At 36.6% G+C, this 13,693-nt stretch overlaps 2 protein-coding genes across 3 annotated transcripts; one reads left to right on the forward strand and one right to left on the reverse strand.

The window, feature by feature from the left end:
• Window positions 1–410: 410 nt before the first annotated feature.
• On the forward strand, window positions 411–2,479 carry LOC109012133 (BTB/POZ domain-containing protein At4g08455-like). The gene is made up of 2 exons (XM_018993638.2): window positions 411–879; window positions 1,721–2,479. The coding sequence occupies exons 1-2, from the start codon at window positions 604–606 to the stop codon at window positions 2,168–2,170; spliced, it is 726 nt and encodes a 241-aa protein (XP_018849183.1). The 5' UTR covers window positions 411–603; the 3' UTR covers window positions 2,171–2,479.
• Window positions 2,480–2,604: 125 nt separating this feature from the next.
• Window positions 2,605–8,134, reverse strand: LOC109012131 (probable methyltransferase PMT10). Of its 2 annotated transcripts, none has more exons than XM_018993636.2 (10): window positions 7,280–8,134; window positions 6,614–6,748; window positions 6,262–6,532; window positions 5,997–6,107; window positions 5,568–5,727; window positions 4,565–4,822; window positions 4,326–4,448; window positions 3,608–3,685; window positions 3,328–3,524; window positions 2,605–2,955 (listed from the first exon to the last, which is right to left on the reverse strand). In XM_018993636.2, the coding sequence occupies exons 1-10, from the start codon at window positions 7,988–7,990 to the stop codon at window positions 2,906–2,908; spliced, it is 2,094 nt and encodes a 697-aa protein (XP_018849181.2). In that variant the 5' UTR covers window positions 7,991–8,134; the 3' UTR covers window positions 2,605–2,905. The 2 variants fall into 2 exon arrangements, with proteins under 2 accessions (XP_018849181.2, XP_018849180.2); XM_018993635.2 differs by having other exon boundaries at window positions 2,605–2,958.
• Between the last annotated feature and the right edge of the window lie 5,559 nt (window positions 8,135–13,693).

Here is a 13,693-nt window from a genome sequence, read left to right on the forward strand (position 1 = left end):
TTCTGCTATATACAGTTAATTTTGTATACTCTTTGTACATTCTATTGATGTGATTGGCTAGAGCTATTATTTTATATTAAAAAAAGTGTGCAATCAATCACATTAGTGGATGTGCAAAAAATACGTAAAAATGATTGCATATAGAATTTTTGTTTTTTATTCTTTTTCTTAAGATGTCTTATGTGTTAAAATTTATCGGAGGGATAAAAACACTTATCTTGTTTGTTTTTGTAGATGAGATTAAATGAGATAAATTGAGATAAAAATTAAAAATAAAATAAAATATTGTTAAATATATTTTTTAATATTTTTATTATTTTGATATGTGAAAAAATTAAATTATTTATTTTATATGATAATTTAAAAAAATTATAATTTATAAAAACAAACGACGCCGCTGTTTTTACGTTGATACTGTTTGAATAAATCTCTTCTATCAAAAAAAAAAAAAAAAATCTCTTCTCAGAATGCCAGACTAGAGCTCGTACTCCTCTCCTCCACGCCCGACCGGCGACCGCACCCTAGCCTTTCATGCACCTTCCCAACTTTTGATCGGTTCTCAGTAACGTTGCACGGAGCTAGTCGGAGGTAGAGGCGGAGACAATGGGTCCGACGTGCTTGTCGTGTATGGAGAGGTACTACGAAAGCGACGGGGGGACTTGCAAGGTGTGCTACGAGGAGGCCAACGAGACGAAGGATGAGCTTAAGAGGGAGATCGAGGAATTGAAGGCCAAGGTCGCTTTTTTAAGGTTCTGGTCTCCCTTCGACCACCACAGCCGGCCCAATGGGCCCTGCTTCACCGACGTCGTTCTTGTCGCCACCTCCGATGACCACTCTGCTGAGATCGCCGCTCCCGTCCCTGCCCATAAGGCCCTCTTGGTCAGTAACCTAACCAACCCTTCTTTTTCCTTTCCCCCCGTTTTTGTCTTTCATTTTCAGTTGTTTTGGGCAGATTGTGATCATCTTTTGATTGATGTCAATCCGGGTGTGGAACACCGACCACCCCTTTGAGTTTATGCACTAAATTTCTGGTCTTTTGAGTTGTTGGACCTATATATATATGTTCGTGTGGTTTGGATCTGTAAAATTGTCAAGTTTAATTGCTGTATTTAGTGGTTCAATCTTGTGTGCGAACTTTGAGCAGTGGAGAAGACCTAAATTTTGGTTTTCGATCAGCAATCATATTCTGCTCAACCATGAACAATGTTTACTGCGTGGTAGTGGCAGCTCTACTATTTTCACTAGACTCGATATTAGTTATGTTGCTATGATATATGCAAACCCATCCCACTCTTATCCCACTTCTCTCCTACAGATTGTAAATTATAAATTAGCTGTTAATTTTTCTGTAAAAGATAAGAATTAATTCAAGGAATATGGGTAGTGTCACGTATTACAATGAGATAGACCCGAGATAAAAATATAGTATAAAGCATATTCTTTGATTTGTTTCCCTGGAATATTATCCGTTTCTTTTGAACATGCTCCTACATTATCAAATTTGGCTTCACTTGTTCCTATATACACTACTTATGTGTCAAGTATTGTAGCAATGCAAATACTGAGCTTGTGTGTTTTGTGAGTTTGAACCCCCACTAAAGGCCATTTGCTAAGACTCCATGTGATGCGAATAAAGTAGTTGTCTTTTAATGCGAAATATCATGGAAGAAATATATGTAGATGATTTATTTTCATTTATGCATTTGGACCATATAATCAGGTTAGCCGTTCCCCAGTATTCAAAGCAATGCTTGAGAATGAGATGGAAGAAAGCCTGAGTGGCACCATCAAGATTGCTGATGTGTCATATGATGCCCTTCGTAGCTTTGTCAACTATTTATACACTGCCGAAGTGTCATGCGTTGATGAGCAAGTAGCCTGTGAACTTTTGGTTCTGGCTGAAAAATACCAGGTGAAGCATCTCAAGGCCTATTGTGAGAAGTTATTGGTGTCCAAATTGAACTGGGACAATTCCGTCATGAGCTATTCCTTTGCACACCAGTACAATTCGAAGCTTATATCCGATGCGGCGTTGTCCTTTATCACAGATAACATGGACAAGCTTACTAAAAAGGAGGAGTATGTGGAGCTCGTGGAGAAGGATCCCCGGCTCGTAGTGGAAATCTATGAAGCTTATCTCTCAAAACAGGTTAATACTGCTGCCCGCTAGGATTTCTTCTGCATGGGCAAGTGCAAGGGTTTCTTGTATGCTGATGGGAAGCAATGGTTACTGTCCAACTTGGCATAATGTAGAGATTAACTCATTATATATATGTGTGTTTATATGTATAACTAATAATTTGTGATACTCAAATGTGGGTCTTTTTGCCCATTTTATTTTAGGGAGTGTTGAAAGAGTTGCTTTGCTCCAAAATCGCATATATTGTTGCAGTCCTCGGTGAATACCGTGTAAATCTGAAACTGAACATTTGAATAACATGTTGACTTCTAGTATATCTATGAAATAAGGTTTGAATTCTCTTGTGTGCAAACAATTCCTAGGGACCATCAGACTATTGGATTTTTTCAAATTATTCAAGATGCACTTGCAGAAAACACCTTGCTGAGGGCTTGTACACCTGCCGGAATTAGTCGGGACTTATCTTCCAGGAAGAGAACTGTGCTTGTATAATATTTTTAATATGCTTTATGATGTTTCGCCTTCCTCGGACTAGCAGGCATTAACTAACTTGCTTGTTTCGTTTGGTTTCTCCCCATCATCTCTAACAATATATTATGAGTGTGGGGAAATGGATACAATTGTACACGACAAGGAACAATATTCAGTGGCATTCAAAGAGGTGACAATCAAATCTAGGATTCAACGAATAAGGTAGCAGGTAACCAGGAAAGTTTGAAGAAGACGGTGTTCCCACTTCTACCTGGCTTTAAGTGCCCCCATCCCCTAGTTTATTTCGCTTTTTGCCTTTTTCTTTTTTCTTCTCCTCTTCCTCTCTTCTGGGGAAAACAGAAAAAGAAGTTACTCAGATCACCCATATGCAAGAAAGCCATTTTCTATGAATCTATGATACACTATGTATCTAATATAAACATATAGTATAAGGTCCATCATAGAAACCTGTCATGAGAACAAAACCTTTATTTTTATTTTACTGTATCTATAGTTGTTTTGCAAGATTTAAACAATCATGTTAATCTTCTATTCTTGACCAATCTTTTGTGAGGAGACGATTACATAGAAAACATGAGCTAGTTTTTCGTTGCAGCGCTTTCCATCTTGGTGAGACTTCAGGTGAATCACAACTAGGACAAAAAATACATTACGTGCTTACTACCGGTTTTGTCACAATCGAGCAGGTCACATACGTTTATCGCATAATAACATCCTCCAGCTAGAATGGGGGCCCTCGCCAGTTTCGTGAAGTGCAGGAACCCATCCCAAGGCAGATGCAATTTCCTTCACTTCATCAATAACAGATACCTTGTCACGTATATAAACACGCCCATCTGGTCTTAGCATCCGATCCATCTCAAGCATGATGGTTGAGATGTCACATTTTTGTCTGAGACAAATAACATTAGTTGAGCTTTAATACAAGTTGAGGTTTGAATAGATGAAACAAATACAGAGTGGGCAGATTAATACCTTCTCTTCTCAACAGAGAAGAGACCATTTGCATGCAACAGGTCATACGTTCTGGGGTAACTGTCAAATGGCTGGCACCTGGAAACGAAATTTTGAGCATCATAACTCAAGTGCAGACACCCGTTTGGATAGTGAAAGCGTTTCATCTCATTTCATCTTATCATTACAATTTTTTCAAATTTCCACACAAAATATAATAAACAATTCAACTTTTACAAATTCCAAAACAATAATAATATTCTAACCATATTTTATTCAATTTTCAACTTTCATCTAAAATTATCTCATCTCATCTTACTATCCAAACCGCATCTAGTGACAGGAATAAGCTCCAAAAGTTAGGTTTTGTCTTTTATTACAGATTTAAATCCTTGTTAATCCCCGTATATAACTTTTATAACCATCCAGTCACATTAGGGAAATCATTAGGGAAATAGTGAACAATTCAAAGTGGAAACTTTATAGTCCCCAAAGTTATTAAATCTGCTTCAATACAATATAAAAAATAAAAAGAACAAAATAGAAAACAAAATGAAAGGTGGTTGGTTATGTTTGCTCAGAAAAATATTTCAGGATCTATGCAGTACTTCCAGCTTTGTAATCATGCTGAGGTAATGGTGGCAATAAGAGTTCAAGTAAATGCTTTGAAACCACCAGGAAAATGAACAAAAGAAGCAGCTATTTTCGAAATAGATAGTTGAAGATGCAAAGCACATACCAGTCATGCCTAACTGCTAGAAGTCCACGGTCATAGATAACAGGCAAGGTATTGAACCCATCAACAGGAACAACATTCATAACCCAGCAATCAAGCTGGAGATCATGCAATGCTGCTGCAAACCTGCCACATTCAGAATGATATAAATTCTTTTCAACTTAAAGGGAAACAAAAAAAATTAACATCCAATTGCTATGTAGTAGCATGTCAAGGCATCTAGAGTTTTTTAGATGATGTACCCTCCATATCCAGCTCTCATGTCCATCACATTTCTTAGTTTAAAGCCTTTCCAGCGGAAAGCATTAACATAACCAGTTATTATCTCATTCCAATACTTCGACTCTGCCTTGAAAATTTCCTTTCTGGATTTGTAGGCATCCATTTCTATGCTCTGAAGCCTCTCTGGTGGATAATGAAGGCGTGCAGGCCATGTAGTTACATTAGCTCCATATCCAGTCTCTGGTAATGGAGTGATGCATGCCTTCAAATTAACATACCTGCAAAAAGTAACCGAATTGCCACAATTTTATTATTTATCTTGACTTAATTTTCTCCTGAGTAGCTAGCTAAGCCTTATTGAGCTCTTGTAGGATGTAAAAAATGTGCCATTGTATGTCCAATAAAGCAATTAGAGTAACATGTCAGATAATTATTTTACAGAAATTTTCATGCAAAAGATCAATTAAGATACTGAATTCAATATCTCTTCTCTGCCAGAAACAGTGTTACAAAATGCCAGAAATCTCAGTGCTTCCAGCCTAAATTTTCCCTTTTGGGTTCTGTTCCAACTCTATTTATTTTAAGGCTACCGGCCAATTTTAGTAATGATGTCATTTTTCTTTATTTTCATATGTTTTCCACATCCTACAAACCCCCGGTGCATTTACTTCCCTTTTTCTTCTTACACTGAAATTCCTCTATTAGAAAAAATGACAAAAAGAAAAAATAATTTTTCATGCCCTACAACTAAACTCGGGCTAAAATTGGAATGTAAATCTGCTTATATGTGGAAAACATAGTTCGAAAGGCTCAGTTTCTGATATAATTTTAATGTTAAAACTCAAAAACTAAAATAAATTCACGTATATAACTTTGGAAAGACTTTGCACATCAACATCACAGCTCATCAGAAGATGGCATTTTTACCAATCTGATAATTGATTTTGATCGGAAAATGAAGATTCATGCACTATGTTATGCCACTCAACCAAAGTAAACTCAAAGCAGTGAAGTAGGTCATACCAAACATTGTCTGGATCATCATTGGAATCACATAATGGAGGTTGCAAACCATTATCACGATTAAGATAGCAGCTATTGTTCAAAGGTTTTTGCCATATAGCAATATATCCCTTCTTCTTTACTAGTTTCCAACAAATGCGAGTAGTCAGATCCTCCATTTCTGTACATACATAAGCCCAAAGATGAATTGGTGCAATCCAAGGACAGTAAGAATACCCTGTTCTTGGATACCAAAGGAAGATGATAAAGTGCTAACAAAATGGAAATCACCAGGAGAGAAGAGTTGGGGGAATAAAGAGAGGAAGCTCTTGAATGAGGATATCAACCAAGGGAAAGACACAACAAGCAAATATTATAAAAATGTACGACTAAACACTAAATAATTGCTAAGAAAAATATATTCAGAATAACATTGTCATAACGAGCTACCTTCCCATTGTTTTCGTAGGTTCTCATCATGTTTATAGACCTGCTCTCCCGCTAATACAAAGTATCCTCCTGCCCTTAGCATCCTGTTGGCCTCAAGGAGCAGCTTTCCATCTCCAACACAAGCCAAGGAAAAATGGAGTATCAGTGTCCAAGAGCTTTAGCCAACAAGTAGCTCTTGATTCTGAAAATCTTAAAGAGCTACTCCTAAAATCTTAGAAGCCAGCAGAGGCTTTAATGCTGTATATGCAGAGGGAAAAGGGCGTACCATCAAGGGTCCAGCTAACCCCGCATCCTAAACAATGGATGAAGTCAAAAGCCTGGCTTGGATACAACAGACGACGTGTGGCAAATGTTGCTAACATTGCAGGCACACCACGCTCTAAAGCAAATTGAATCTGGTTTTCATGAACATCTTTTCGTGCTATTGACAGAGTAATCACATTACGCTGCATCAAAAAGGCACCAAAATCTGCTACTCCACTATCAATGTCCAAGGCTACTCGGGTCTTTTGGCCAAAAGCAATGTCAGGAATCATCTGCCATTCAATTAAAGAGATGGCACTCAATTTCCTACTTATACAAACTAATATATGACGAGAATTCCAGAACAGACCAACCTTAGAAATCTGGTTCAAGTGGTTTTCTGCCCTTCCACCTCCCGGAAAAACATACTTGTCCTTCTTTATAGATATCCATTTCTGGCTATTTTTGTCTCCAACCAGACCTGTACGGGGTACATTTCTCAACCACACCTGCAATTATATCTCAATAGTTAGCCGATAAAAAAAAAAACCCTTATAACTGAACGGATCTACTTTATAATAAAAGTAACTTTACAATCTATCGTATCACATCAAAACACAACATTGTGGGTTTACTTTTGTGTAATTTCTTTGTGGCTAAAGTATTTTCCTAGTCAAAATTAATTTGTTTTGTTGCCCCCAAAAGCCCCAAATACGAACACTTTTCTCATAATATAATCAGCACCACCTTTAGCTTCTCAATTCAAGACTGCATTAGTTTCCTACATTTACCAACCGCATATCAGCGAGAGCTAGATGAAGCATGAACTTAGTCATTCAGCATGAACACGTATCACAATTTACATTTAAAGCACTTCAAACGTTTCCAACCTAAGTTAGGCTTACTCATTACCCACCGACTATACATTTCTAAACTACACGATCAGAAACACAACTTCTCAAAATCCCAGACATCATGATGAGGACAACAACAACACATCGAAACAAACCACAGAAGAACACAATTGTGAATCAAACTACCTCGTCTCGGCTCCTCGGCCACGGTATCTTAACCAGATACCCCTCCGGCCTCGGCACCAAGCAATCCAACGCTTTCCCTTCCTCAGGGCAATGTCGCTCGTACTTCTCCACACTGTCACCCAAATTCAGCCGCCTAATCTCATCCACATTGTCCAAACACGGTACGTACTCGCTCATACTTTGCTCACACACCTCATACTTGTCAACCTTAACCCTGTGACCACCATCTTTTTTCTTCTTCTCCTTCTCCTCACTCCCACCGCTCAAACCCCTCAGCTCCTCCTCCGTCAAACTCTCGTCTATCTCCCCGATTTCAAAGTCCAGAGACATGGCGCCCGTTTCGTCCACTATCCCCATCCTGATCATCAAGTCCACTCGCGGTGGCTTCGGCGGGGGAGGCGGAGGCGAAGACGCTTTTGTGGGGAGCGGCGGGGGAGGAGGAGGTAGAGGAGGTGGCGAATAAGAATAAGAAGAAGAAGTAGAAGGAGGAAGAGGAGGAGGAGAAGGAGAAGAAGAAGAAGAAGAAGAAGAAGAAGGCGTGGTTCGGGTGAGAGGCGGGAGGGAGGAGAAGACGAGGAGGGAAGAGTAGGGGGAAGAGAAGCGGTCGAAGAGGAAGAAAAGGGAGAGGAAGAGGATGGTAAAGGCCGTAATTTTGACAAAAATAGGGGTCCTAAAAGCCTCAGTGAGAGTATTCATCGAAACAGAGTTCATGGCTTTCAGAATCTGCTCCGTTTGTTTCTCGGGAAAATGTAACGAAGACAGAGACGCCGGAAGCACAGCTTAAGACGACTAGACGAGAGATCCAGACAGAGAAAGAGACAGAGAGAGAGACTGTGATGAGTAGATAAGCCACGGGAGGGCGTGATGGTGACGACACGAGCTTTATTATTTATACATATATATATATAATATATATATTAGTTTGGATTTCAGTGAAAATGGAATGGGACCCACCCACCCGCCATCTGTACAGACAGTTAAGTTAAGATTCGGACATCGTACACTGCAATTTTGCTAATCATAGTAAACTCCTAACGTTTCGTAGATCGTTTCAGATCTGTAAGAATATCTGTAAGAATATAGATTTGGATCTGGAAATTTTTTTTCTTTTTCACGGATTTTAAGGAATACGGTGAGAGGAATTGACACATAAAATTAATTTTTTAAAAATATTTAATGTTATATGAGAATCAGTTAAATAATAATAATTTATTATTATTTAATTAAATTTATTTGTCTCGTTCTACATTTTAGAATTTAAAAAATAGTTTTAAAGATCTTATGCCACATTTATAAATACTAATGGATAATAGCATATGATCCTCAAATGGACATTTTTGTATATATATGCATATATATATATATATATATATATTAAAGAATGTTAATCTCCTATCTTTATTTTTGGAAAAATATCTCATTAAAATTTCTTAAAGAGGAGAGAGAAAAGTCACCTCTTGCCTTTTTTTTTTTTTTTGGCTATATTCTCTTTATTTTTTGTTTCTCTTTTTTTGTTTTTATTCTTGCTGTCGACATTTCACCTAATAATATAATAAAAAGAATATAAAAATCTATTTCATTCAAACCACCACTCAATTTGCATTTTACTTCTTTCTTTTTTAGGATAAAAAATCTTGGAAAATATGTAAGGCGTAGTTTGGGGAGTAAATAGGGGTGTAACCAGTCCGGTCCAGTCCGATTTTGGATAAAATCTAGGACCGAACCGGCAAGTACCAGTTTTGTATTTTTCAAAACCGATTACGCACCGGTTACCCTCTTAAACTGGTACTTCCGGTTTTACCGGTTACCGGTCCGGTCCGGTTTTTCGATTTTTTTAACATATAAGTTTCACAATTTGTCATTAAAAATTTGTTTATAAAAAAAAAAAAAAAAAAGATTTGATTTAAAAAAACTGTTTTATACTTTTATTAATATATTAGACTATATAATAGTATTAATATTAGACTATTGGTATAGTTATAAGTTATATATTAGTATTAGTTATAAACTTTTATTGATTTAGTATTAACATTTTATGTAATAATTTATAAATTATAATAAGAAATTATTTCATATATGAATATATATATTATATATAAAATTTCACATAAAAATTTATAATTATACATTATATATAAAACTTATATATATTAATATTTAATATATATAAAATATTTTGTATAAAACTTATATATAAAAATATTATTTTTTATTTTTTTTAATCAACCGGTCCAGTCTGAGCCAAAAAATTCCATAACCGGCAGGTTTTTACATTTTAAAAATCGGTTCCGGACCGGACCGGTTCAAAACTGGTAAAACCGGTCTGGTTCGGTCCGGTCCAGACCGGTTTTCCGATTTTCCGGTTTGCGTTTACACCTCTAGCAGTAAATTGAAATGGGATGAGTTGACATAAAAATTGAATAAAATATTGTTAAAATATTATTTTAAAATTAAAAAAAAGTGAAATTATGTATTATATTTTGTATGAGAATTTGAAAAAGTTATACTGATGAGATGAGATGAGATAAGATAAAGAAAAATTATATTCATTATCCTCACACACCATACACCACACTTTTTTTTCTCTTATAAAATGTGTGGTATATGGATGATAAGTAGAAGAATTCAATAATTTTAAGATGAATAAAATTAAAAAAAAATGTGGGATGTAGTGTATGTAGATGATGAGTAGCAAAACTCTAAAATAAAACACTTCATATATCCAAACGGGACCTTGTAACATGTCTTTTGTCTGTTAAACTTTATACCTGGCTAACATGTTTCAATAATATAGAGTAGGTGACGGTCGATTTTTCATCAATGACATAATCTCTCTTGAAATTATTTGTCGAACCTTAAACTTAATTAGAGGGATAGCATACTATTACTACAAAAATCAATGTTCTTACCACTTAACTTAATAATTATCAGGAAGTTGAGAGGGCTTTAAAGCAGATGTCAGTTCTAAAATTCCCGGGACCTGATGGTTTTGGGGTGGGATTCTATAAAAACCATTGGGAGGTTGTGGGGAGGGAGACTAGTGAAGCTGTTCTAGATTTCCTGAATGGTGGAGATATGAGTGAGGGCATTAACCATACTCTTGTTGCTCTAATCCCAAAGGTGAAGAGTCCAAGTTCAGTAAGGGATTTTAGACCAATCAGCCTCTGCAACGTTTTCTATAAACTTATCTCAAAGGTGATTGCTAACAGAATGAAAGAGGTGATGCATGAGTGTATTTCCTATAATCAGAGTGTCTTTATCCCGAGAAGGTTAATCTCAGACAATATAATGATAGCTTATGAGTTATTGCATTCAATGAAGACAATGAAGAAAGGGAGAGTTGGGTGTATGGCAGTGAAACTAGATATGGCTAAGGCCTATGACAGAGTTGAATGGGTCTTTCTTAAAGGAATGTTATTAAAGTTGGGGTTTGGAGAGAAGGTGACTAAGCTGATAATGAGTTGTGTAAGTACTGTGACCTACTCAGTCCTTGTGAATGGAAAACATGGTAAACTGATTAAGCCCTCTCGGGGTCTGAGACAAGGGGACCCTTTGTCCCCTTTTTTATTTCTGATTTGTGCAGAGGGTTTAAGCCATTTGTTGAATAAAGCTGCTCTTGAAGGGCAAATCAGAGGGGTCTCGGTGGCTAGAGGGGGAACAAAGGTTAACCATCTAATGTTTGCAAATAATTGTGTTGTGTTTTGTAGGGCTTTAACAGAAGAATGGGGAAGAGTGGTCAATATCTTGGGCAATTATGAATTGGCTTCAGGACAGACTCTCAATAAACAAAAAACAACTATTATGTTCAACTCTAATACTAAGAAGTCAGTGCAGAAAGAGGTAGCAAATGGGATAGATGCGAATGGTTGTAACAATTATGAAAGTTACCTTGGACTTCCAGCAATGGTGGGGAGGGCAAAGTACAAAACATTCCAAGGCATTAAGGAAAGAATTTGGCAGAAAATTCAGAACTGGAAAAATATTTTCTTATCAAAAGCTGGGAAGGAGATAATGATCAAAGCAGTTCTTCAAGCTGTCCCAACATACTCAATGAGTGTATTCAGATTGCCTAAGAAATTGTGTAATGACCTAGAGGCTATTATGGCAAGATTCTGGTGGAAACAAGGCAAGAATGAATCTGGTATCCATTGGAAGAGATGGGAGTTTTTGGGGGAATCAAAAGCTGTGGGAGGTCTTGGTTTTAGGGATATGGAAAATTTTAACAAAGCCATGTTGGCAAAACAGGGATGGAGACTTATGAAAATGGAGGATTCCCTAGTTGCAAAAATCTATAAAGAGAAATATTTCAAGAATGAAACTTTCACTGAAGCTAAACTGGGCATGATGCCTTCTTTCATATGGAGAAGCTTGTGGTCAGTACAAAAGGTTGTGAAATATGGAAAGAGATAGAGAGTAGGTGATGGGAAGGAAATTAGAATTTGGAAATAGAAATGGCTGCCAGTAGAAACCTCTTTCTCAGTTCAATCCCCAGTTAAGATCCTATGTCCTGATGCAAGAGTATGTGAATTGATCGATGAGGAAAAAAAGGAGTGGAAAACTGACTTGATCAGAGACATCTTCAGTAAAGAAGAGGCAGCTTTAATATGTAGTATCCCTCTTAGTCAAAGGGGAGGAGCCAATAAACAAATATGGGGTTTGACTAAGGATGGAAAATACTCTGTCAGGAGTGCCTACTATGCTGAAAACAAAAGGTGTAAAGAAAGGGAAGGGCAATCCTCGAATATAGAAAAGGTGAAGGAGATTTGGAAGAACTTATGGAAGATGCAAATACCAGGGGGATGGAAACATTTGGTATGGAAAGCATTACACAATATTTTACCTACCAAGTTGAGTCTGTTAAAAAAGAAGGTTTTAGGTGAGCCTAGATGCCCGGTATGCTTTCAAAGTGAGGAGTCAGTAGTGCATGTATTGTGGTCTTGCCCTGCCTCTACAGATGTGTGGTCAGAAAGGGGTAGTCCAGTGCAGAAATGGAACTCAGATGGAGGGGGATTTGAGGTGCTATGGTTGGAAATGGTGAGAAAGCTGTCTCAAACAGACTTAGAAAGAGTGGTGGCCATAATGCACTCGATATGGTTCAGAAGAAATGCATGGGTATTCGAAAGTAGCTTTTCTAGTCCAAAAAGTGTCATTAAAACAACACTGGTAAGGCTAGAGGAATATCAGGAAGCATTGAAAGATGGCAGAACTGTAGTAGGGAAGATTGAGCAGGTAAAACAAAGAAGAATATGGCAGAAACCTGTGGAACCGAGTGTCAAAGTTAATTTTGATGCAGCAGTGAACCAGAAAGAAAAAAGAATGGGTGCAGAGGTGGTAATAAGAGACTCTAGGGGGGATGTGTTAGTGTCCTTGAGTACACAACTCCAATGGGTTAATTCACCATTCATGGCAGAATGCAAAGCTCTGAGTAAGGCAATAGAATTATGCAAAGAGCTGGGTTTCTACAGGGTATGGTTTGAAGGAGATGCAAAAGGGGTAGTGGATAGAGTGAATAAGGAGGAGGAGGATGACTCTTGGGAGGGACTGGTGGTGGGAGATTTGCAGAAGGAGCTCCGAAGCTGCAGAGGATGGAAACTTAGCTTTGTTCACAGAGAATGTAACGAGGTTGCTCACAGCCTTGCCAAGTTAGGAGTGTCAATAGATACAGAAAGGGTGTGGATGAAATGTGTCCCACCTGATAGTGTTCAACAAGTTATTTTTTATAAGCATTGTAATTAAGCAATTTCTTGAATGAAAATGTTACATACAGAGGTTATTTCAAAAAAACTTAATAATTAATCATATTTAAAACTATCAATTTTTTACAATCATCCTCAAATCATAAAAAAATATATATATATATAGAATCTACCCCTCTTGTCAAAATTTTTACACATATATCCTTGATAAAAGTCCAGACATATAGAAAACAAAAATGATCTGTGAGGTCCAGGTAATTAGATAGCATGATTATATAAAGTTATGCTTATATAAAAAATTTTACTTTGTTAAATCTAAAAGTCATTACACTAATTAATCTAAATATAACAGAAAAAAACAATTACATTGTTAAATTAGAAAATGTTAATATAAAATGATAAATATTTTAATCACAAAAAGATTCCACAAAAGTAAACTCATAAACTAGCAGATATAATACATTAAATTGTAAAACTACTTTTATTATAAAATAGATATGAGAAATGCTTTGGGTCCCGAATTCGGGACCCAAAAATGTCCCGAATGGGACTTTTTTTTTTTTTTTTACCGAATGATTAAAAAAATATTTTTTAATGATGTTGTAAATTTTTTATTTTTTTTTTAAAATGTTTATGATGATTAAAAAAAATACATGAAAAAAAAAAAGAAGAAACAAATTTACTCTTTTCGGGACAATTCTTGGGTCCCGAATTCGGG

This window comes from Juglans regia, chromosome 15 (assembly GCF_001411555.2).
Source record: "Juglans regia cultivar Chandler chromosome 15, Walnut 2.0, whole genome shotgun sequence".
Taxonomy (NCBI): Eukaryota; Viridiplantae; Streptophyta; class Magnoliopsida; order Fagales; family Juglandaceae; genus Juglans; species Juglans regia.